The 25,432-nt window shown below is 40.0% G+C and overlaps 2 protein-coding genes and 1 long non-coding RNA gene across 5 annotated transcripts in view; 2 read left to right on the top strand and 1 right to left on the bottom strand.

Annotated features, from left to right (window-relative positions):
• The window catches only part of grm1a (glutamate receptor, metabotropic 1a), a 42,386-nt gene extending 32,381 nt beyond the window's left edge, over positions 1-10,005 (top strand). For 2 of the 3 annotated variants that reach the window (XM_014411734.3, XM_023154348.3), the window contains exons 7-9: positions 2,607-2,733; positions 4,651-5,587; positions 7,094-10,005. In XM_014411734.3, coding sequence (XP_014267220.1) covers positions 2,607-2,733; positions 4,651-5,587; positions 7,094-7,907 — 1,878 coding nt within the window. In that variant the 3' untranslated portion in view covers positions 7,908-10,005. The remainder of the gene's footprint in view (positions 1-2,606; positions 2,734-4,650; positions 5,588-7,093) is intronic. The other variant, XM_014411738.4, reaches the window with a different exon arrangement.
• Positions 491-12,739, bottom strand: LOC143412607 (uncharacterized). The gene is made up of 4 exons (XR_013093120.1): positions 12,686-12,739; positions 2,687-2,726; positions 1,135-1,294; positions 491-1,027 (listed from the first exon to the last, which is right to left on the bottom strand). It is a non-coding gene; the product is annotated as an uncharacterized LOC143412607 (long non-coding RNA).
• Positions 11,452-25,369, top strand: rab32a (RAB32a, member RAS oncogene family). Its single transcript, XM_004541736.5, has 3 exons — positions 11,452-11,879; positions 21,597-21,874; positions 24,118-25,369. Exons 1-3 carry the CDS (start codon positions 11,666-11,668, stop codon positions 24,265-24,267), a joined length of 642 nt encoding a protein of 213 aa, XP_004541793.1. The 5' UTR covers positions 11,452-11,665; the 3' UTR covers positions 24,268-25,369.
• The last annotated feature ends 63 nt before the right edge of the window (positions 25,370-25,432 follow it).

The following is a 25,432-nucleotide window of genomic DNA, read 5'->3' as shown; positions in this document are numbered from 1 at the left end:
AGAAAAATGCAAAATTTTTCACGTTTTAGAAGACAAAGAACAATTAAGAAGCCTTTATAGAATTTAGCTGAGGTTTAGTTGACAACCAGAGCTTTATGCGATGACGTAAAGGGCTGTCCTATGGATTTCTCAATCTTGTTTTTACCTCGCCTTAATAAAAATAGACTTAGCAGGATAACTGAGCTGGAAAATACTTTGATCCAGCTTCAGGCACAACAAGAAGTTGGATTCTCTGAGGCTTTACAGGAAAGAATAACTTAACTCTTTGTTGCGATGCATAAAGGTGTTCTTATTTCACAAAGCCGGAAGAACGTAAAGCTTTAAAAGACCCAGACACAGTCCTCTATCAGCTTGAAGGCTGAAAAACTGTAAAGAATACTCCAGTATCATTGCTTTTTAAACACTTCTTAGTTTTATAGACTCTTGTAATACACAGTGCAGCATTCAAAATGTTTGCATTTTCTTCAAGAACTCAATCTGCCTTCTCTGTCTGATAATGAATCCGAGTCAGTCTACTTGCTTGCTACTTTATTAGAGGTACACCGAATGAAGGTGATCCACACTGATTAAATCAATTTTATTAAAACGTGTTAATCTATCACACATCATTTTGTGGCAGAGGGTGAATATTCCTGCTTGTTAGACTGGGACAATATTGGTACAGATACAGGCTGGCTGGAGAATACAATTCATCATTATGATAAAGCACTTATAGACAAATTGTCAGTGTTCAGCACAGGAAATAGTTATTCTCTGTGTATAGGGATCAACTAGAGTTGACCCCTTTTAACAATACTATTCTTTCTCTTCCTCAAAACACTGGATCAGAAAATCAGAGATTATCATTGTATGCTGATAATACCCTTCTTTGTGTAGGTAGTGCAGTTTCCTCTTTACCACATGTTTCCACTTTTGAGTTGTTCCGCTTATTATGTGAATATAAAATCAAATGGACAGCAATTAAAAGCATTCTGCCCTCCCGTATACCAGAATCTTCACGTTGACGTGTCCTCTTGTACGTCATCCACTGTAACACAAAATTGTCAAGGTAAATACAGGCACATTTGAAACCTAATGTAATTTCCCACACTAACTCAACGCTTTTATATCAATATTTAAAATGGACATACTCACTTGGGTCGATATTTACTCTTTTATGATCCCTTTTGCTTCTTCTGGCTATTTCCAAATTTTAGTATGCACTTCTAGTTCTCTCTCTTGGTTTGATTATGCTCCTTCCGTCTCTTGGAGATGAATAATATGGAATATTTTGCTGCCTCACAGATTGCAGGACCTAGTAATTAAATTTGGAAGGTGTAATTAAATTTCTTTTGCTACTTGCTATACTGGTAACAAAAAAAAGTGCATGCAGATCTTAAAGGGCACAACCATTTGCCATTTTCTAAATTCCAAATGCAGTATGTTTTCTTTGTTGTTTCTGCAGTACAGTTATGGGGAAGTGATGTTTGAGTTTGAAAGAAAGGTCTCTGTGTTTAATGGAATTTTGAGATTTACAAGCAGAATGTAATCTACCGTGATAATCTTTTTTTTCTATCGCAAATTAGGATTAATCATGTGGGCATGCAATGTCCCATCGGGATCAGCACTCCCTACAAACCCATCTTAAAAATGATTTGCCTCATCAGATCAATACTAGGACAAAGTGTGAAAAACTTTGCGTGGACTTCAGCACTCCACCTACTTCATATGTGTTCATGTGCATGAAGGTTGTGGATGGAAATGGGGGAGGTCAAGTAAAGACATCAATATAATCATTAGGATTAAGCATTGGGGGAACCACAAATGTCTAACTTTCCAATTAATCTCTACTGTAATTAAAAAGAGAAATGTTTTAAGAGCTGAACCGGTGCCCTTACTGTACATCTGTTCCCAGTAAATATGTCATTGATTTTTCTTGCAGTGAATCTTAATCCTTTATTTGCTTAAATCACATGCTGGCAAGAAGGCTGCTGATGCTACACTGTCCTACATTTTTAAATCCTCCTCCCATTACAAATGATTTAAAGAAGGGATAATGAAGGAAAAGAGAAGTCTATGTAAATATGACAAACACGGATAAGTTCTGATGTCACATAAAAAGTTTAGGTTTGCACCATAAACTCACGGGACTTGCGCTCTACCTGAGCGAGGAGATGGACCGTTTGGGACAGTAAGCAATAAAACTGGTTTTGAGCAAAGGCTGAATAAATGCCCTCATTTCCTTCATTTGGGGACAATTGTTTTCAGACTGGCTATGCACCAAGTTGCCTCGAGGGAGGGTGCATCCTCTCTCCTAGCTGCTCATGCTTCCCCCCTCTATCTGCTTTGTTTCGTGCCCCACTTATCACCCTGCTTTACATATCACAGTGCTGGTAACAGCTTCTTTGGGAGCAGAATGTAAAAGCAGCCGGCCTTGTTTTCTAAACACTCTGTCTGGGGCTCAAAAAACGCACAAACAAATCCTCATTTTGATATCCCCTCTGTGCTGATTAATTATTTAGGTTGCTTAAGGTGAGATGTGCTTTTTTTCCACGGCTCAGTGTAGTGACTTGCTACCGAGCTTTCTTTGGCATGTTGTTGACTGTGTGTTGTTTCTCTGCGTGCAGGTGATTAGGAAGGGTGAGGTGAGCTGCTGCTGGATTTGCACCACATGCAAGGATAACGAATATGTCCAGGATGAATTTACCTGCAAGGCGTGTGAGCTGGGATGGTGGCCGGATGATGACCTGGCAGGTAGGACAAACAAAAACAGAAACTGTGTTTGTTTTTATTACATCGTTCATCCACACTCCTTGTCCATTACCCCTGAAACGGTTCACACTTATTATTTTGCCCATTTCATGCGTTTACCCTTAGCTCAACCACAGTACTTTTAGTGGGGCTGACTCCCCTGTTCTCTCAATAGTCATCTTCCCCCACCGTAAGGCTATTCACACAGCACCTCAGTGTAACAACACCTTTTTCACCATGCAGGTCCTATGCCCTTGCTTTCTTCATTTCCTCAAACCTTAACACCACTCCCTCAAAAAAATGCTGCTGCTCATTTCCTTCCTCTCTGCTCTTGTTGTGACCCGGTGCTTGTTCTGACAGCGATTTATAAAGTTGAGAGGAGCCCTCAATTCCCAGGTGTAAAATCCTATTACTGCCATGAGAGGCTTGAGGATACATTTCAGCAGTCTGTCAAGAAAGAAAAGTTTCCTTCAGTCTCATTACATTTGAAAAATACTAATAGAGAGAGGTAATATGCTATTCACTGAACAAGGGTTTACAATTGTGAATGTGTATTTTTGAAAATATGCAGCAGAAGAGTAAATTTCAAAGGTCTTCCCAGAGCTTAGAAACACAAATAAGCGATTTGAGGATTGTGTTAGATAAGTGAATGCAGATACATTTCATCTTTGCCACCCGTGTCTGTTTGCATGCATAAGGGCAAAATCATCTGCAAGCTGAGCTGGGTGTGTGGCCAAAAGAAAACAAGCAACAGTTCTCTGTCCCCACTTCCCCCTGCATTTAAATGAAACCATGCTATAAGAGCTGGTTTACACCTTGAGATGCTCATTACTACCTTTCTGATTAGAATCCCCAGAGGACGACAATTTTGTTTATTTTAAAATTTCATATGTCTTATGATTTGGCATATTAGGATTTAGCATGCAGACCAGAACTGGGTTCCTCCGTGAAGTCACTGTAATGCTATTAGCAGAAGCATGTAATTTATGAAGTGTTAAGCTGGGGAAGTCTAGGGATGTCATTTTTCTCCAATTAAGCTCTCCAGACTTCTTCTCTGTGTTGGATGATGAGTATGCAGGGCATCATGACAGAAGAGAAATAGAGCTTTGGGGTGTGTAGGATGAAAAATGCAAATGAGTTCCTGTCAGTGCCATAGCGCAAATGTTGGGGGCACATGTATGGGCAGCTATAGGTGTACAAGGAACTACATAAATAAGAAAAAACACATCTATTAATATGGTCATCAGCATTTAAATATTGTCAAATACATTTAGGACAGTCTAAGAAATCCAGAATCTAAAAATTTCAAACCTTTTTTTCCAGCGTGTTGTTATTGCTGTGTGAGGCTTTGGCTCTGAGGTTATACAACATTATTTCCAACACAGATTTTTCGTTCTCTTTATACCTTGAACATAACACAAAGACTTACCATAAGAAGTATTTAACATATATCAAGGTTATTAAACTTTTCTGATGCTGCTGAAAGTTCATTTTTATTATCATATAGAAAATGATGTCATCATGTCAAATTATTCACTGAGTGTAGTTTAATACTGTAAGTGTTAAAATAAAATTCCGAAAACCAAAATGTATTTAAAAAATTGCCTTACCAGTGAAGTCTATTTTCAGTGTACAACCATTAACTGTTACCCAAAAAGACCGAATGCAACAATTAAAATACTGCAGTATATATATATGTATATATATATATATACATATATATATATATACACAATAATATGTGCATGTGGAAGGCACTAAAATCAGGCCATTGCCAACACTCTGATTTGCTTTGCCCACTCTTTCATTCTCCTTGACTAACTGCTTCCCACCATCTTTTAATGCACCTTTCATTCAGTAAAACTAACCGCAGGATGAATTAAAAAATTGACCGAACACTGTTTCCTCTACTGTTTCCAGGTTGCCAGCCCCTGCCGTTGAAGTATCTTGACTGGGCAGATGTGGAATCTATAGTTGCTGTGGTTTTCTCCTGCGTGGGCATCCTGATCACCTCCTTTGTTACCTTTGTGTTCATCCAGTACCGTGATACACCTGTGGTTAAATCCTCCAGCAGAGAACTCTGTTACATCATCTTGGCAGGCATTTTCCTAGGCTACATCTGTCCATTCACATTAATCGCCCGTCCCACAGTGGCCTCCTGCTATTTGCAGCGGCTCCTAGTGGGCCTTTCATCTGCCATGTGCTACTCTGCCCTGGTGACCAAAACTAACCGCATTGCACGCATTCTGGCTGGCAGCAAGAAAAAGATCTGCACCAGGAAACCCCGTTTCATGAGCGCCTGGGCCCAAGTGATCATTGCCTTTATGCTTATTAGTGTGCAGCTAACTCTGGAGATTACACTCATCATTCTAGAGCCCCCCGAGCCCATCAAGTCATACCCCAGCATACGTGAGGTCTACCTCATCTGTAACACCAGCAACGTAGGCATGGTAGCGCCGCTGGGCTACAATGGCCTCCTAATCATGAGCTGCACATACTATGCCTTCAAGACGCGGAACGTGCCCGCCAATTTTAATGAGGCTAAATACATTGCCTTTACCATGTACACTACCTGCATCATCTGGTTGGCCTTCGTGCCAATCTACTTTGGCTCTAATTACAAGATCATAACCACATCCTTCTCCGTCAGCCTGAGTGTAACAGTGGCACTGGGCTGCATGTTCACACCCAAGATGTACATAATCATCGCCAAACCAGAGAGGAACGTCCGAAGCGCCTTCACCACATCTGACGTGGTGCGAATGCACGTCGGAGATGGGAAGTCTGCGGCTCAGTCAACAAGCAACAGCTTCCTGAATATGTTCCGCCGGAAGAAGACTGTAACAGGCAATGCCAAGTGAGTAACCTTTTGTGCTTTTTCATCTTTCTGTTTGGATTTCATTTCTGGGGTCACTGGTTAGAGACCAAAAAGGTGACTAAACTCTCAAATTGGAAAAAAAAAAATCATATCAAGCTATCACTTTTTTATGATGTGTTTGCATGTCAGTGGTCTGTTTTCATCTTTCCAGTACCCCAATGAGTGTTTGTATTTATGTAGTAAAAACTGGTTTTTAGGCACATCCCCCTCCCCCTGAGAATGAAATATCATCAGCGAAATTTAATAGGAAAGTCAAGATGGGACGTTTGCTGTTATTGATTTAAAGCTGAAAGGCCATTCAAACGTGTCAGGGATAATGAAAGTAGAGATTTCATGTGGCGATTCTAGATGTAAGACTTGCATATAACTTTTTTGAGATCCACAGCAGTGGCACATGGACAAGTGACTAAAGTAAGGAGCGGGGCAGAGAAGGAGAGTGATCCCAATATGTTTAAGTGTTGTCTCTTACCCTTGCTATGCAGCCTATCTAATCTTCTAACCCTTCAACCTTCTATACTGAGGAGCGCACTGTCAAGTGTCAAGGCTGGCAAATGTTTTGGAGTCATTCAACCTCTTTCTTGGAGAGCTGCACTGCCAGTTTGTCTATTTTATAATACAGTCTGGGGAATAATTAAAGTATCCACCATTCAGATAATCACAGCAACAAGACAGCTGAAAAGTGTTAAAGCTGAAATCAATTTTTTCTACAAGCTTTTTCCCCAATACACTATGACACTAAAAAAACCTTTAGGTCAAAAAGATGTGCTGAAAGTAATTGTTTTTTTATTGATTGGTTCTCATCTTTTGGATCATTTGTTGCCAACCTGCCTGGATTCTAGATCTCATTTAAAGACATCATTTGATAGTGTGATCCTGGCACTCCTGAGCTGGCAGTGGCAAAAATATTTTTGACTATGCAGCCCTCCAAGAGGGTGATCTGCCACCCTGCTGCTTTCGGTTTATCCTGAATTAACCTCACATTTAACTTTTCTCAGCATGAACACCCTCCCCTCACCACCTCCCCGACTAATCACATTAGAGCCAGTCCTAGCTCATTCTCCGCTAAACACTGTGTCGTCATCAGGCCAGTCCGGGCAAAACCCGAAATACTTTGCAAATGCATGCACCCCTCTTTAACAATAAAATTAGACAGTCAGGAAGAAGACAAAAATAAATGAGATGGATGGCTCTTAAATCTGTTATTTCAATGTCTGACAAAAATGTATGATCATAATGCTGTCTGCAGCACATTATGAATCACTGTTTGTGAGGCTGATAAATGTGACGCTCTTCAGAGGTCATGAGTGAACACTTTAGCCAAGCTCTTAATGTCAAGTCATGTACTTCAAAAGTATTTTAACATGCAATGAAATGTTGAAATGCTGCTGCTCTGTTGTCTTACGTTGCTGCTATGTTGATGTTGTTTTTCTGCCTTCACCTCCTGGTTTCCTGTGATAGTAACTTGGGTTTTTATCTCGTTCATAGTTCTAATGGCAAGTCTGTGTCATGGTCTGAATCAGGTCCAAGACACCCTCCGAGGGGGGGGAATGTGTGGCACAGACTGTCTGTGCATGTGAGGAAACAGGAAGCCGGCTTGAATCAGACGGCGGTCATCAGGCCCCTAACTAACACCCCCGACCCCCACAGCTGTGAGCCCTCCACCTGCAACACTGGCACCGCCTCCCAAGATCCCCCCCCAGAACCACCTGGCACTAAACCTCTGTACAACCTGACGGAGGAAGACGACGAGGGCGATGCGCAGCGCCCTCTTTGGACTCCAACTAGCACTGATCGGCTGCGAGGGCGGGAGTCGGATTTGGATGAGCCGGCTTCTCTTTTGCCCTCCCACTTGACAGGCCACACCACAGATCGCTTGCACAGGGATGTGGTGGACACGCACAGCTCCCATGCACCTGCACTGAATGACCGCACTGCCAAGGAGGCAATGCCTGCCAACGAGCCTTTGAGCTTGACACCCTCTCACCTTCCTTCAGCTCCACAACACGGGGCATTTGCAGAAGAGGGGCTTGAGGATGAGGAACTGGACCTCTTACACGGCTACATTTATGACGCCAAGGAGGAAGGGGAGAGGGAGGATGGGGAAGGTGAGGATTTAATTCAAAACAAGGCAACACTGGAGGATTCCCTAGCTCTGTCTCCCCCCTCCCCTTTCAGAGACTCTGTGTATTCAGGGGACTCTGTCACCGGCTCCCCCATCATCGATTCGATGCTCGGTAGCCCCTCGGTCTACACCGCCGACATCCTCCGAGACTACGCACACAGCTCCTCAACACTGTGAGAGCAAAAACCAACGCTGGCACAGCGGCTGTCAGCAGACTTGAGCATCACACAGAGTGCATTACACCGACACACACCGACACACAACACGTGCAACGATACGATTTAACATTTCGAGTTTTTAACATTTGTTTATTTGCTCTGACATTTGCTTGCTTAACTGTATTTATTACTCTGCTATTATCAGTAAGTGGTTAATCGAAAATACAGGTAGACCACAAATTATCTACGAGTGCTTACGTTTCTGAGGGGCCGTGAGTGCACAAAGCCTTCCTGAAAAATGTAAAGCTGGGACGCGTGCCAAAACTAGTCAGCTCTCACGCCAAATTTTTTAATGAATGAAGTAACACGGAGAGTCATAATAGAAGATGTAGCTGTGTTTTTTTTTTGTTTTTTTGTTTTAATAGAGACAGTGCAATTGTAGAGTCTGCAAAAAAGAAAACACGGCAAGAGAAACACAGTAGTGTTTGCGCAGCGCGCTTACACATCACAGACCAAACTTTCTCTAAAGACTGCAATAGCTTAAGTGCATTTCATGCCAGTTTTGATTAGCTCTGCTCTTCTGCTGCAGCACATGCACAGGTCTGTTCATGTGTATAGCAGTCAAAGCTTCATTCAAGAAAATCAACTTTTCATTGAGTATTCATTAAGTAACTGCACTCTTTCTCTAATCAAACCTCATTGCAGTTTATATATTACAAATTAACAAGAAAAGTGAAGTATGTTGTTTGAGTATTACATTTATGTGCCGCAAGGTGTGCTCATCACAAAAGTAGTATCAACGAACTCAGATCCTGCTGAAGACTCGCGCTGTATGATATGTGACTATGGTTACAATGTGCCAAGCAAAGTTGTTATCAGCCTACAGCCCCCGCTTTCTGTTTTATTTATTTATTTATTTTTATGACGTAGCTGGTAAACAGGTAAATAGGGTGATTGTAGATGATGGCAATGCTGTTTATTTCGTTTACACTAAAACCATAACCCTGAGAATTTTTACGCGCGTGGGAAATGACAACAGAAAAAGATTTTGCTTTCCATGCTGTGTGGATATTTCCCACATTTTCTGAGTTTGCTGTGTCATTGTAATGGAAAAACACAGTAAGTTGTACAAGTTATCAAAGTTTGTAATACTGTTAAGCCATCTCTTGTTTTTCACGCAGGTGGTATGTTTGTAATACTAATAAATGTTTCTATATTTAGAATGTCGACAGAAAAACAAAGTTTATACATTTTGCAACTGTCCTCGGATACTCGTCAAAAAGCAGTGTGTTTGTTTTTTTGGGGTAAATTTTAAGTTGAGCCAGTTGTATCCTCTTGAACACATTTGGTTGTAAAAGTAACCAATGATTGATTGCTTCTTGTAACGAGATGATACATGTTTCAATTTTGTTTAAATCTTGCATTATAAAGTTAAGTAATTTAATTGAGGTTAAGTTTCTTAGTTCTTTTATCTATAAGAATGCAAATAATTTCAAAGTACGAGACTACACAGTACGTAGTGCAATTGTATTGTATTTCCAAATGTTTTTAGTCTATTATAGTGTAAGTTGTTAAATGATCTTAACCAGTGTAAAATATATCAGGTGCCACCTGAAAAACACTGTCAAATCTAGAACGAAATAGGCCTTTATGTTTTGGGTGAGCTGAACATGAAAGATGCTGTAAAATAAAAACAAAACTTATATTAAAAAGACTGATTACTGCCTATATTAGCTGAAAAAACCAAACAAACTAAAACTAAAGTTATATTAGTGAGTCAAACATATATCCTGACACCCCCCAAATGATTCTTTAAAATGTTCCGATCTGGCCGGCCTGCAAAATGTGAACACTGTAGGGAAAGAGGGCATGCATTTTGGGCCTCATAATTGCACCGCATAATGCACTGTGTTGTAAGATGTTAATAATTGCATGAAGAAAATAATTATTCAAATTGGCCAAAGATTTCAATTGTCATCACTTTTACAAGCCTCTTATTGACTGCCCTTTCATATCACACAAATAATATGTTTGAGCCAGTGTGTCATAAGTTATATTATATAGTAAGTTGCATGATATATTAGCCATGCAGTCTGCTTTTACAAACACTTGTCATTCTAAAGAGCTCCCTTGTTTGACTTTGGTACTGTAATAGAATGCTATCAATGCAACAAGTCTGTTAAATTTCGTTCTACCTAGATGCCAGGGGCATGTCTAGACGGGGGTCATGGGGTGGCACCATACCCCCATTGATATTTTCTTGAATACTTTACTGAACTTCAGGTTTAATATACTTGTACTTAATGTACGTATTTCTGTGTTATCCTTTTTCCTGCTTATATGCCACTATATTTTAGATGCAAATGTTATATCTTTAGTTTTTTTATTTTTTGAAGATAATTTCTATTATTAAACCTATAGGTCAGGGGTGTCAAACTCCAGGCCTCGAGGGCCGGTGTCCTGCAGGTTTTAGATCTCACCCTGGGTCTACACACCTGAATCAAATGATTAGTTCATTCCCAGGCCTCTGGAGAACTTCAAGACATATTGAGGAGGTCATTTTAGCCATTTAATCAGCTGTGATGGATCAAGGACACATCTAAAACCTGCAGGACACCGGCCCTCGAGGCCTGGAGTTTGACACCTGTGCTATAGGTCAAGCAAACAAAAAATATGGAAGAAATTAAATACATCAACAGCTGGAACATACATCAATGGACCAGTAATTGTAATCTATAGTTATTGTAGTTGTTTGGGCTAAACACATTCAGAAATTCTAATCCGATTCTATATAATGTGTACCCTTACTTTAGGGTTGTTTTTTTTCCAAAATATATTTTGATTATGAAACGAGTGCACTATTAAGTTGCTTGAATAGGATGATAACTTTCACTTGTGTAAAAATCCTACATGCAAAACATTTATCCAACACAATTTCCTGACCTGTACCACCGCATTTAAAAAACCTGGGATCATGCTTGCTCCTCTGGCATTAACATCAGCACAAACCTGTGCACTGGGAGCTTCATGGTATGGGTTTCTACAACCTAGTATCTCCTGTAGGTGTAAACTGTACGTTTTTTCCATGTAGTTAAAGTGGAAAAACCGAGATCTTTTTTTTTTTTTTTTTAAAGATTTCTATGTCTATTAACTTGATTTGAAATGGAATATCCTTGAACTTCTTTACATCACAAGAAAACAAGAATTTTGAGGTGTTTTTTGAGCTATTGTGCAATGGTTTTATTATTTTTGGCTCAACTGAGATAGTATGGGATGTGCAGAGCACCTTTACTAGAGAGCCATGTTTTTCAAATTAGAGGTTTGGTTCCACTGAGGATTCCTGAGGATTTTTTTTCACTGTTTGTTTTGTTCTTTCACTTAGATGTGCTAAAATGACCCCCGCCCCGGCAATTTCCTGAATTTAGCACGCAAAATATTTTTTTTATTTTTTATTTTTTTTCGAATACGAAACCAGAAACCATGATTTCCGCATGAAAAGCTTTATGTACTCGCACTAGAGGGAGAAGCATACTGTATCAAGATTTGCATTTCCGCCTGAGTCCTGTGACTTATCAGGTGGTTGTTGAGCGTCAGGAGGAGGAGGGGGAGGAGGAGTAAAAAGGAGAATTAGAAAGTTGGGGGGAAACTCGAGTACTTTCTATCGCATCTGGTCTTCAGCTGTAACACCGGCCTAGTCCTCCGTCGCTCCTCGCAGGACATCTATATGAGCGAGAAAGCAGAGGTTGCCTGAGTTTGAGAACAGCTGTCAGTCTCAGCATGGCCGGGGGCTCGGTGTCCGAGTGCAAGGAGTACTTGTTTAAAGTGCTGGTGATCGGAGAACTAGGTGTGGGCAAGACCAGCATCATCAAACGCTACGTTCACCAACTTTTCTCGCAACACTACAGGGCGACGATCGGGGTCGACTTTGCACTCAAAGTTATCAACTGGGACAGCAAAACGCTGGTCAGGTTACAGCTGTGGGACATCGCAGGTAAGGACACGCTCGCTGACGTCATTATAATTACGTTTCAATAATGGATCCGGTGATTTTGGAGCCACGAGATACCAAATCTAACTTTTCCGTGCGTCACGTGTCACATTGGGGAAGTTTCACTTGAGCACGCCACATCGAGACTTCAGAGATATGTTTTATCAGAAAAATGATTTAAGATGATGATGATGATAATAATAATCAACCAGAAAGGCAGATTTTATTTATCTATTTTGCAAAGAGTAAATTTTTAAACCCGCAGATGGCCACGAATTCAACGGCGCACGGGGGGAATTTCCAGTACAAAAGACCAGTTGATCACGTCTGCTGTTCTCTTGCCCACTTTATGATCACAGCAGCTCATAATTGTCAGTGGAATGTAGGTCACGTTGTTATTATCGACTAAGCCCCGCCTCGCTAAACTCGCCGTCATATTGTGGTGTAATTCTCACCACGGCTTACAAGTATCTTTTGTTAAACTGGTCACGATATCCTATCACTGTTACCGTCCTGTGATTCAAACGGCCTGGCTCTGTTTCCGAGAAGATTTCAGTAAACTTAAGTAACTTGGCACACAGGCCAACCTGTGCATTCCAGCAGCTTGAGTAAGCAAGCTGAGAGGAATCAGAGCAGTGTAAATACAAGTTTCCTGCATGCAGGCGGCACTGCTCAGACTCCCAGTGTTTGTCATCTCCAGGCCCAGAAATATCACACTGTAAACAAAAGAGTCTGAGAATGACGCGCTTGAGAGGACAGGTGAGAGAGAGGAAGTGAGCAAAGATGAGAAGTGAGCAAAAAAGACCGACCTTCAAAACGCAAGCAGGAGCCAGGCTGCCAGACACGGTCTACGCTGCTCTTCAGTCAGAGGGAATGAGAGTGTGATGTGACGTGGGTGAGGGGTCTCTGCACTGTCCCATTAGCCTCTATCTTTTCATGTTTGATCCCAGTGCCAAAAATCCATCTGACACTGGGGCTTTTGAAATTCAGAACTGTGCTGACTGCGTTGCAACTCCCAGCTCTAATTTGTGATGGTTATCTTTGTGTTGAACATAATGAGATCATGTGACTTAAGGGCCATTAGGAGTGTGACCTCGTGGAAATCGTTGTGGAACTGTCAAATTTTAGGGCATATTTTAGAAATTTTACAGTATTTATAAAAGGCAAAGTATAAACTGAGGCAGTTTACAAAACGGAAAAATAATAATTTGTCTCTTTTTTTGTATCAGTAGTGAAACATATATTACGCTTTTCAAAAATGGCAAGGTGAATAGGACTGCAGTTATTTTGTGTGTTTTCTTTTCTTTATTCAAATGAATTGACTATTTATTGGGAAAAATAAATACTTGATTAAAAAACTGTCCAAAGAATGCGACAAAATTAGGTTTTATTAAATTTTAAGCCCAAATCATCACCAGAAAGGTTTAAAAAAGCAAACAAGTACTTAACAGCCTGAGCCGCTGCTGCCTGAGAAATAATTTCAGTATCCATCAAAGTGGCAAATTGTGTTCCTGACATTTTTAAGTTAGATAAGATTGCAGCTTTTGGCATTTCTGACAGTCTTGTTGCTAAAATGCCGTTTCAAAGTTGTTGTTTTCTTAAGGCTAATAACAGAGCTTTTAAAGACTAGAATAAGGAGAGCTCTATAAAGTAGCCTAAAGAGACAAAAAATTCCATGTGCTGTGGGTAAAGCAGAGGATTTTCAATGAGAAAAGTCTATATGCCAGGAGGTTTGAAGTGGGACAAATTCTGGGCGTAAGTCTTTCTACTACTATTCTGATAGTCTTGGATAAAAAAGGTTGTTGGCTTCTCATCTAACTGTGTTTTTACTGTTGTTGTCAGTCTGAAGTTAGATGCAATGGGTTAAAGCCATTGTGGTTTGATTACAGATGTTTAAAGAAGTGAAAAACAGGACTTCTATAACCTATACCTCAAAGGAATTTTTGGTCGCTGTGTTTGTTCCTCATCTTGGTTCTTGGTTCACAGCCTGTCGTACCGCTTTGGTGATCTTAAGTGCTGGATTAGTATCACATTGTTGGATTAGTCAAGTTATAGTGAACAATAAGACAAAACTACAATCATAATTTTAGAGACCAAACAGGGTTTCAAGGGTTTTAAAAATGTCTGTCTGGCTATTATATAAATTTTTCATGATTTAAAAAAAACCCAACAAAAACAATCCCTGCCTCTAGATATGTTCTATTCTTACTTTTTGGCGGGGTTGAGCAGGTCCTTCCTCTCCCTCAATCAAACAAAGCTCATATGCTGAGACAGATCAGGACAGATGGTTAGAAGACTGCTGTTTTTCTTTTATTTATTCCACCGCTTAAAGCAGTGACAGAAAGGGGGCGAACATTTGGGTGTCGGGGGGGGAGTCATCACAACAACTTGCATGTCTGTCACAGAGTGAGTGGCAGTGCGGGCTCAAGTTCCCCACCATCACTTTGGCCCTGGCAGCACAAGCTCAGTGTGCAGGAGCATCTGTGACTGAGCGCCAGGAAGTGCTGTCTGCCTGTCACAGACCGACAGCACTTGATTAGAGGATCTGCGAGGGTAAATAAAAGCCTGACACACACACACACACACACACACACACACACACACACACACACACACACACACACACACACACACACACACACACACACACACACACACACACACACACACTTTGATAGGCTGATATCATTAATTAAGACAGGGGAACATGCTAGCATAGATTAGGGAAGGTGTGTGGATCTGGATGGTCTCACCAGGTAGGACGACTCTGTTATTAAACTGCGTTATTCACACCTACATCAAGGCCTGCCTTGAGGACACTTTGAGGATAAAATAAGTAACGACACGTGGGTGTAAAGGCTAAAAGCTCGAGGTGTAGTTGCCAAGTCATTAAGACCATTAATGAATGGCCATTAAGCCATTTAATGTACAGAAAAGGAGGAGGAATAATCATCTTGGCAACACTGAAAGCAACTTCAGAGCTTCTTTGTCTTTTACCGACCTCACCAGTGATTACAGTCTAGGAGGAATAACAGTAATCAGAGGACTGTACAACATCGGGGAAGTCAGTGTGAAGCATGCAGGTTTCCCACCCCTTTTCCACTCACAATTGCTACTCTCTCCTGGATTTACTCAAGCCAGTGGACACAATGATTACCGCTATGGCATAGAGTGAAAAGGCCTGCACCTTTTGGGCTCAAACATTGAAGTGATGAACGGTTTCACATTAATGGGATGTGTGCAGTGACTCCTATTGCGGTCCAAACTTTTTGTCCCATTAGGATCCCTCATTTCACCTGAACTTATTATACCTCAATGATAAACTTCTCTTTATCTCATAGCGCTGCCGCTTTCTAACAGGGTTTGAAAAAGTAGATGCTACCCAGGACGAGGTTTCCAACACAGGTAAACTAAGGAGGAAGGAGAAGTCTAATTTTTAATTACTTTTGCAAAAATACCCCAAAACTGAAGTGTTCTGTACAAAGAGGCTCTTATCTATTTGTTTGCACAAGAGCCAAAAAGGCTGGCGAGGAGCTGTAACCGATTTGATGATTTGATGCCGAATGTTTATGTTATCAGTAATCTGAAGAAACAGTCACTCATTTCGATTACAAATAACAAGAAAACAGGGAAAACAAATCAGTTTTCCGTTACTAGAAGGGATTTTTTTCAGTCGCCCATTGTGTTTGATTTGACACTCTAAAAACTTAATGGTATGACATTAAGCATATTGAGAAAAACATATACCCGTGATCAAAATATGTAATGTTCTCAAACATTTACACAACTGATTCATTTGCTATCAAAACAGTTGCTGATTAATTTTCTGTCAGTGGTCTGAAAGATTCATCTTCTTGCTGTTTGTGCTCTACTCGTAAACGACCGAATGAAGCCAAATCACTGCCAAGCAATTTAGCTCCTTTTTCCAAGTATGACAGTGCATACTAAATGTGACACTGAGACGTTTTCAAGCGCACAGTGTGGCAAGCAGTGCAGCCATCGACGGAAATGGAAGCGAAGGCAGAAAACACAATGTACCGGTTGGTGCGAAATGAAAGGAAATACCAAATGTAAGTATCTTTGTAAGGTGTTGGACAACCTCAAGGTGCCAGAACAGCTTTGGTGGTTTTCGGCATATATTCACACATCTGAAGTCTAAACTCTCTTGGACAAGCTGAGCACCATTCTTCCAATTCTCTCATTTGGTGATGATGAAGACCAGTGCCTCACACCTAAAGCTTTTCGTTTCCAATTGGGCGTCCAGATGCAAATCCTGTAATGTGTGATTCACCTTTATTTTCACACTCTTTGCCTCTCTGCTTTCGGACATCTGGATTTGTTGTTGTTTGCCCAGGTTGTCCTTTAATATGCCACTTATCTGTTTGTATATAACGGGAATAAATCTGATGCTTGTCATCAAATGTATATCTTAAGTAGATCATCAGTCCTTAGATTGATTAAGGATTCAGTCACCTGGGCCTAGAGGCCAGTCATTGACACCCAGGCAATCGCTGGTTGATAGGGAACAGTGCGTGCTCCGGGATCAGAGAAAGACTTCCTAACCACTTGCCAAGTGGAAGTGACTTAATTTGTGACGTACAACCCAAACGGAAACAAAGACCATTAACCTTCAAAGTATAAAATGAGCCTTTTGAAGTATTTGGTTGCAGCAGTAGGGCACAACTTTTACCTAAAAGGTGAAAGTTCTCTGTTTCCAGCACTTTTTCAAGTTTCAGGAAAACTCGTAGACTAAACTCAGGCAAGTCAGTGTCTTTTATTCAAACTTCAGGGAACTGTGCTAATGTGCTAACAACCAAAGGAATCACAAGGAGATTTTTAATACAGCACCCTCTTTGTAACCAGTCCCCTTTGGCGTTGTGTCAGGAAGGTCATCCGGTTGCCGTATTACCTCATAAGTTACCTGATTTAATGGTAGAGTGGTTGTGTTCTTTTGGCTGTTATCGGCAGTTGTAGTAGTAGTAGTTACTGACATTTTGGTCACTTTTTGGTGTATTCTTACCACCAACAATAGAGGTTAAGACCAAGAAACCTCTCCCTACCCGTTCTATAAAGTTGCACAGATTCCCACTGGGCTGTCAGCGGCAGTAGCACTGTAATTATGAATTAAATTTCTAAATTAAGGTGCACACAAAAACCTCTTAGCACAAAGTGAGGAGGGAAAAAAGGCTGTGGATTCAGTTCAGACTGTTCAGCGGTAAAGGCTGTAGTAAGCTGTAGTAAGTCATGTCTCACATGCTGCTCTGAGGAATTTGAACGTGCCAGTCATGTGTTACGCTCTTTTGAAACTCATGCTGAAGACTACCTTCGTGACTGGGCCCAATGTTGCTACTTTAGTGTTGATGGGGGGAGTGTGCGGGGAAGTTTTTCAGCCAGTTGCTTCCTAACAGCAGACGGTGACTGCTGCTGTTGTTACTGCCATGTCTGGCTTGGACAGTTTCTATGGTAACCCACCCACAGGATAGCAATATCTACGAACGAAGAGGAAACTAGGGTTGCTAGGGCTTTGGATAATGATGAGACTTCGCTTTATTTCAGTCTCTCCCACACAGCAAACAGAGATGATACAGTGAATCTAACTAAACCATTTCAATTTCATCAAGTACTTCTGTAACTGAAAATTTATGAAGATTTCATAAGCAGAGTGTCTAACTGCACTTGAGGTCATGCATCCGTGTTTATCAGTGTGGTCGACTGAATTAGAACAACCCTGTTTAAAGCCCTTGAAATTCAACAAAGTTGGTTTTCTCTCTGGGTAGATTTAGTTTTCCACTTCTTTAGTTTTCGATGCTGTTGCCTAATATTGTGCTTTTAATGCAGAAGCACACACCTTTGTACTTTCCTGATATCTCATGCTTCTCTGTGGCATGCTCTGAGTAAATACGCAATTCTTGCTCAATCCATTCCCATGTTTTTCTGCTGATTGGGTTAGGAGCATATGACACTCGTTACTGCTTTTAATGTAATTAAATTTGTTCTTTTTTTTTTTTAAATAGTAAAATGTCCTTGAAAATTGCTTTTACAGGAAAGTAAAGCAGCTTGATAGATGGATCTCAGATAGAAAATCTGTAGTCTGTATCCATTTAGAATTTTATTTCCTATGAAAATCCATACAGTGAAAACTTTTTTTAAGCTGTAAACGCGCGAAGCAGAATAATTTAAAAGAACTGCAACACAACAAAGGCCAGGCATCGCAGGATTTGCATTTAACTTAAGGTTTGTGACTTTTAGTGGTTCCACAGTGTAGTGGTTTACACATTTGCCAGACAAGTGGAAAGAAAAGATGGGAAAGAGCCTGGAAGGAGACACAAACCTCTTGAATCATGAAGGGCATCTGATGTAGAAATCTGCCAAATCAAATACGTGGAGCAGCTGAAACTACCTAAGGTTACCTAAGGTCAGTGACTCACATGGGAAAAACCACAGCAACTTGGGAATGCCCTGAAAAGCAAACAAAAAACCCCAAACAAACTCTTAGACAATCGTATAGCAGCCAGGTATGTGGAGCAACCACAGCAGTCGGAGTATCTGAAAGGTTAGTGAGTGATATATGGAAACCTTGCGAATACCCGAAAAACTTCTAATCCAGTTTTTGACAGTTCAGCAACTTATTGCTTATTGTGCAATGTTTTTTCCCCCCAAATTCAAGATAGAATCATAAAACATAAATTCTTCAGGACAGTGTTACAATTCTCGCCAGCAAGCATGCACAAAGAATGTTTTCAGGATTTGTTTTTCCAGATCTTGTCTGTTTTTGGACCTTTTGGAGAAGATTGGATTGATTTTAAATATGCTGTTGTTATACTGTTCCCTAATCCAAATTTTTTTTTTTTACTAATCTGAATAAAACATGCTCTACTATATTTTAAATCAACTAATACAAGTGAAAATATTTGTAAATATCAAAACTAATCAGTGGTCAGCATTGTTCTGTCACTCCATTTGGGCAAAATCATATGTCGTCCTATAATACCTTGCAATGAATGAAAAGAAAAGAGGCCTTAAAAATTATTAAGACAGTACTTCCATCTATATTCTGCCCTTGCCTTCGCTATCCTGGATGTATGAGCTTTACAAGGCTTGGAAATGAAAGCCTTATTTCAGTCTATCGGCTCTTTATCCCACTGTGTCGTGTCTCTGGTGAATTCACCTGGGGTTATATCAGCTAAAATTAGACTCTCAATTATGAGCAATTACCGTCAGGCCTGTGGGCCCCACAGTGTATTCACTCTCTTGCTCACACCCGCACTGTGCCACGCCACTCCAGTTTATTGCGTGACTGGGTAAGTACAGTAAAGTGAAAGTGCGCTGGGTAAAGCTTTGCTCGCACTTCCTCAATCTCATTTTTGCTTCATTATTTGTTTGTGACTCAATAATAGTAAAGACTGCAAATTATCTAACACGCTGAATACTTGGAACTTTCCCTGGAGCAGTGTAGCATAAATATGTGCTAAATCCATCACATGTTATCTCAAGCTTATCGTGGCCTGCTGTAATTGCAGACACTCGATCTAAATATGATAAACGAGCAGGTGCTTTAAAGGCTTCATTTGTGGTAATATGCTAAGTAACTATACCTCTGGGGGTGACCCAATATTTGAATAGTTAGTTAAGCATAGCATATGGACTAAAATGTCCTCAGCAGCACCAGCAGCAGTCTTAATCATGTGATTACAAAGGCAAGTTCAAACTGGATGCTGTTGTAAATTTGTCCCCATTAGAAAATTAAAAGACCCATGTTTTTCTTACATGCAAGGGCATTTAAGAGCCAGGACCTCTTAGAGGAGCTGATGTTGCCTTACAACTAGGAACCATATGCAAGAGAGCATATGTCCGAGAAACTGTTCCCATAGAGATAAGATGGATATGATTTAAAAAGTAGAAAAGCAAACATCCTTATCTAAGTTTTGACGTTAAAGTGCTTTTGTTATATCTGGTAAATTTAAACCACTGGCTCTTGACAGGAAAAAGATTAAATCTGTGGAGGAATCTCCAAAGCTGTATGTCTAAAAAGGAGCTCATGCTTGTGCTCAGTCCTACTAGCTACTAGTGGTTTTAGGTTGGCGCAGTACTGACACACTGCACTGAAATATTTAGACTGGCCCATTTAATGAGTGCGAGCTAAAGCCTTGTAACATTATAAAAAAGTGTAATCAAGTAACCTAATAAGTCAAATATATGCATATATAAATTGACAGAGTAAGTTTTATTTTGAATGTGATGTAGTGATGCTGGTATTTAACTCATCTCTGCTCTATTGCTCTGCTGAACAAGGATACTTGCCTGCTGAAACATCAGTGGCTTCCATGCATAAACAATTCAAATAGAGCTGTGTCCTACTTTCATTTCTTTTATTGTTGCCAACAATTGTCTGAGCCTACTAACAACCCAGCACCTGATACAGTTCACTGCAATCGGTATATTCCTGGCCTATCGGGACTGTCCAGAGATATGAAGTATCACAAGTTCCAAAGCTGTTGCTACTGCTACCTTCTGGATGTTGCTTTGCTTACAAGCTTGCAGTATTTAAAAAAAAAAAAAAATGGGTGCCCTTCATCCATCACTTGCATCAAAGTATCAACTGCTTGACTTCCCATCAAAGACCATAAAGATAAACCATTAATGATGCGGCAACCCCTTAATTCTTACAGAGACATTTTGGGAAAGTAATTAAGACCTAAGGTTATCTAGTTCCTAAGACAGTTTTGGTATTTCAGCTGCCTGATAAATCTGCACACTATGGATGTGTAACACTTGCATGTTCCCTGGAAAAAGCCTTTTCCTTTGTACACCTTTGGAGATGTGGTTTAAGCACATTTTAGAGTGTACAAGTGCATTGCATGTGCTGAACTCCCTGCACACCTGGACTAAAGTGAAATAACACAGGAAGGTTAAAGCATGTAATTCAGTTCCTAGTATTATTTACTTACCCCCAGGGAGTATTTCCTCTTTAAAGTTTCATTTTAAAAGTGCAAATAAGAAAATGGAAGTACTCAAGTACTGAGGTTTCAGTTATAATTACAGTTATTCTATGAAACTGTAAGCATTTCCATGATGTTTTGGCATTTAAAAAGCATTTACTGCACTGAGTATAAAATCTGTATTCTTAATAGTTGGTTGATTTAAGGATCCATATGTAACAAAACCAAAGGAAGCAATTGGTCTTCACTGGTTGTAAAACTCTTAATGAACTGGGGTGAAAAACTGCCTTAAAGTGATTCAGATTGAAAGTGACACACCTTATACTGCTGATAATTTCCCTTGCTTTGGCTTGGTGAAATATCACCTCAGATTTTCTTAGAGAATAACTTCAGAGAGTAGGCTTATTATAGTGGCAGATTACTCCCGTCATTCATAGTGTGTGTGGATTAAGCCCGTGGCAAATGAGAAAAATAGGTCAAATAGTAACCATCTCTATCCTCGTCATTTTTGGCCACATTTAGAGGCGAAATTATTTCATTTCTCACCAAGTTGTTACAAATTGGAGTAAGAAATGACAAGTCCGAGTACTAAATATTTATTTCTTCAGATACTGTTCTGTTCATTTCAGGTGAATTATCACGTCTTTGCAGGGTCCATGATTTTTTATTTTATTTTTTTCCTCTCTCACAAACTCCAAATCATATTATTTATCTTTTAGTTGCTTTTAGCTGTTTTGTAAAAACTGTGCATTTACCGCTGCATCCTTTTCCCACCCCTCAGGTCAAGAGCGATTTGGGAACATGACGCGGGTGTACTACAAAGAAGCCGTGGGGGCATTTGTGGTGTTCGATGTAACAAGGGGCTCCACATTTGACGCCGTGTCTAAGTGGAAGCATGACCTAGACAGTAAGGTGAAGCTGGCTAACGGCAACCCCATCCCCTCAGTGCTGCTCGCCAATAAATGTGACCAGAAGAAAGAGAACTCCAACAGCACAGCTCTAATGGACAATTTCTGCAAAGAAACTGGCTTTCTGGGCTGGTTTGAAACCTCGGCTAAGGTGAGAAAGTGCCAGTGGACAAAAGCCGTTTAATTTTATATGCATTCCTCTTTAGAGCTGGGTGACGCTCTTCTTTTTAAACTTGTCCTCTCATATTTATTCTGCACTTTAAAACATCCTACAGCAGCATGAAATGAAAAGTTAAGGCAGGCTGAAATATTTCCTTTAAAGTCAGCCGAGTCATTGTTAAACATGATTAGTGCTGGATTCAAATCACGTTTTACACGTGAATGTGACTTGTGTTCAATAACAGCTTTGTGCTCAGTGCTCATGTAGCAAAGTCAGAATAAAAGGAGATACTTATTCTTTTACTGAACAGATTTTTAAAGACAGGAAATCCTCAAAAGTTAATCCAAAGAGAAGTGAGACATCTTCTGTGTGGCGTAATCACGTTAGGTTGACTGTAGTTATTGTGAAATTGTTACACGTTCTTGTTTTTTTTTTTTTTAGTCAGAAGCCGATTCAGCAGTTGTTCATGTTAGCATTTTTGATTCAGAATTCAGTGTTACATATGGAGGCTTGTAAGTAATTTGCATTAGATTAAAGGGCTGCAATCTGTTTAATGACTTAAATTAAATTACCAAATACATTGGAATAATGAAATTTCTTTTCAAAAAGACAAGCATCAATCCAGCTGTCTTTGGCATGCATGCATGCATGCACAATATCTGGTAAAAAAAATTTGTTGGACAGCTGGTGTGATAAGGTATCACATGACAGTGATGGATGTTACAGCCCAGAGCTGCAAGGATTAGAGGGATAAAGGTTTGAATGATAATGTTTTGTAGTGTTTCTTTTCAACTTGCGTCATGATGTCACTGGTTTGCTATTACTATCTTGAGATTGCTGCCATCTTGCACTTGCTTTGTAAGCTAATTCTCATCTCTCTCTTCCACACACTTTCATTTAAAGGTCCCACATCCTACTGCTTGGAGATATATTAATGTTAATGTTGTTTGTTCTCTACGCCCTTTTAAGGGACTGTTATCCACGTAGAAAGAAGGGAAATTCAGATACGCTCGTACTTTACAAAGTTTAGAAAAATCTTATAACTCTTTGAGAGTGGATTGGAAATAGGGCCTTTAAAAGGTAATTAATTAACTTATAAAATGTTCCGATAGGTATAATATTTCCATCTGAAATAAAGTGTAGTGCTAAACTTAGTTGTGCTAAAAGTTCTGTGCCTCAGTTGTTAGTACATGTTGTAGAACTTTGTTTTGTGATCATGAATATTCTACATTTTAAGACTCCAGGGAGACCTCTTTTTTTTTTTCTCCCTCAGTGAGCCTCTTCCTTCTTGGAAACTTCAAAATGACAAGCCGATAAACCGGGAAATGCCTACAGTCACGCACATGTACATTTCAAATAACAAACATCCATTATGTTTCCATGTTGTGGAATGCTTTGATGACTCTGGAATCAGCTGTTCCCATTTAGCTCATTCTAAATAACTGTTGTTCCTGGAGCTGTGCTACGTACCGAGTCATGTGACGTGTCTATGTAGGCGTGTGATGAGTGCAGAGCCAGTTCCTTTCTGTGGGTTAATGTTTTGTGTGCCTGTCACACTTGCACTAAACTCAACCCACAACAACCTGCGACTGGGATTCTGTTAATAAGTGCCAAACTTTCATGCTGATTTAAATGACGAAGAGCATATTTTCCCTAATACAGTACAAGGGGAAAATGCAATGTCACGGTGAACTATGAGTTATAATGTCGTCAACAACCACATGCCATTACAATTTATTAAAAGAAATTACTTTAAGACTGGCTTGATTGAGCTAGCATACCAGTAAGTACTGTTTTTAGCTCAGTAGTCTTTAATAGAGTAAATACTACAAACCAGTTTATTTCATTATATTTTAAATCTTTATTTTATTTCTGTTTGCCTTTTTTGAAAACATCTTTGCTACTGTAGAGTCTGAGCAAAATCCATAAATATTCATTACCTCTTCAACCCATGCTATGACAGCTTTTGGGCCACAGTGTGAAGGACAAAGGCAAACAGTGATTTTCAGCCTGTCTCTGCTGGTCTCACTTTTGCCTTCTGTTACCCAGCTAAACAGGCTGGTTCACATAAAGGGCTTTCGTGAACTTCTGAAACTGCTCTGAGGACCATAGTGCAGGCCAAGGCAGAGGAAATTTCCAGTCTCCATACATACTGTGCTGCAAATGACTTTTTGTTTTAATTATGATTTTTTTTTTTTATCACCTCTCTAATATATGCTTTGACCTTTCTATAGGACAACATCAATGTGGATGAAGCTGCTCGATTCCTGGTAGAGAACATCTTGGCTAACGACAAAGGTTTGCCATATGAGGAGAGCAATGGAGACAGGATCAAACTAGACCAGGAGACTGTGGCTGCTGAGAGCAAGTCAGGCTGCTGCTAACACTCAATCCATTCACATTAGCCTCCCTTTGGCACCCATCCAGCCTGTGGCTTCTGCTCTCTATTGCAGCCTTGGAGAGGAATATATTTTTTGGGGTTGTTTTATTTTTTTTGTGTCTTCAAAGCTCCAGGAACTTCTCTCTTCACTGATGCCCATTTGACCTCTGTATCCGTAGTTTTTACACAGATACATTTTATTTAGATTTGCCTTAACCGTTCCCCTTCTTGTATCTACACGACTCTTTCAGGATCTTCGGTGCTGTCTTCATGTTAGGGTGCATTTCACCACCACCAGCAAACCTCGCCTCACTCACTCACCCCTTGTTGTTCTGACAGCCTCTGAAGGCTCGAGACTGTATCACACTGAAGAAGGGTTCAATCTAAGCAAAAGGCTGAGAAACCCAAGCTCTAAAATAACCTGTAGCCTTTCAAAGTCTGTGTGTTTTCTTTGCTGTACTTTCTCTCAGCCTCCTTCTGTTTATTTTTGTCACCCAGCAACAAAAAAGTGTCTCAGAACCAACGCAGGTGGACTTTAATGGCCCTTAATTTTTCATCTTACAGCAGCAAATCATGTTTGTGTCTGTAGCTTTTCTCTTTTTTTAGAGTACCGTGTAAAAAAGCAAGTAAATGGGCATCTTAGTTAAGTATTATCTTATTAGAAATGTGTTGTCTTAATGCCATATTTTCTCTAAAAGTGCCTTAATTGATTCATATTTTAGTGAGGCAATGGATCGCGCATTTACTTTACACAGAAGTATACAGCCGGACAATGAAGTATTTCAGTAATATGAGTAATAATAAAAACTTTAATGATGATACTAAATGAGACAATAGGAAACCTTTCTTTGATTGTCTCTCCACTGGTACGATAGTATGTTCATGTATGTTTCAGTATGCATTTTTAAATTGTGTTGGATTATGTATTGTATAACTTTGGAATTTGTGAAAAGCAGAAACGGACTACAAGGACTACGCTCAATCTGTTGAACTGTTCAGATGAAATGCAAAGGATTTTTTTTTAAACACGTTTACATGTAGAAATACTTAAACAAAAAAACAAAAAAAAAACTCAAGACCAAAACTAGAATAAACATTCGAACAGGTTTGTGCTGTCCACTTGTGATTAACTTGTCTGCTCAACTGTATGAATTGATTAAATGTGTTTA

This window comes from Maylandia zebra, linkage group LG15 (assembly GCF_041146795.1).
Source record: "Maylandia zebra isolate NMK-2024a linkage group LG15, Mzebra_GT3a, whole genome shotgun sequence".
Taxonomy (NCBI): Eukaryota; Metazoa; Chordata; class Actinopteri; order Cichliformes; family Cichlidae; genus Maylandia; species Maylandia zebra.
This window is presented reverse-complemented; position numbering and strand designations above follow the sequence as displayed.

Excerpts from the sequence above, each read along its gene's own strand:
- rab32a (XM_004541736.5), top strand. The coding sequence starts at position 11,666 with ATGGCCGGGGGCTCGGTGTCCGAGTGCAAGGAGTACTTGTTTAAAGTG. Across the intron at positions 11,880-21,596 it reads ACAGCTGTGGGACATCGCAG|GTCAAGAGCGATTTGGGAAC; the intron begins GTAAGGACACGC and ends CCCACCCCTCAG. Across the intron at positions 21,875-24,117 it reads GGTTTGAAACCTCGGCTAAG|GACAACATCAATGTGGATGA; the intron begins GTGAGAAAGTGC and ends ACCTTTCTATAG.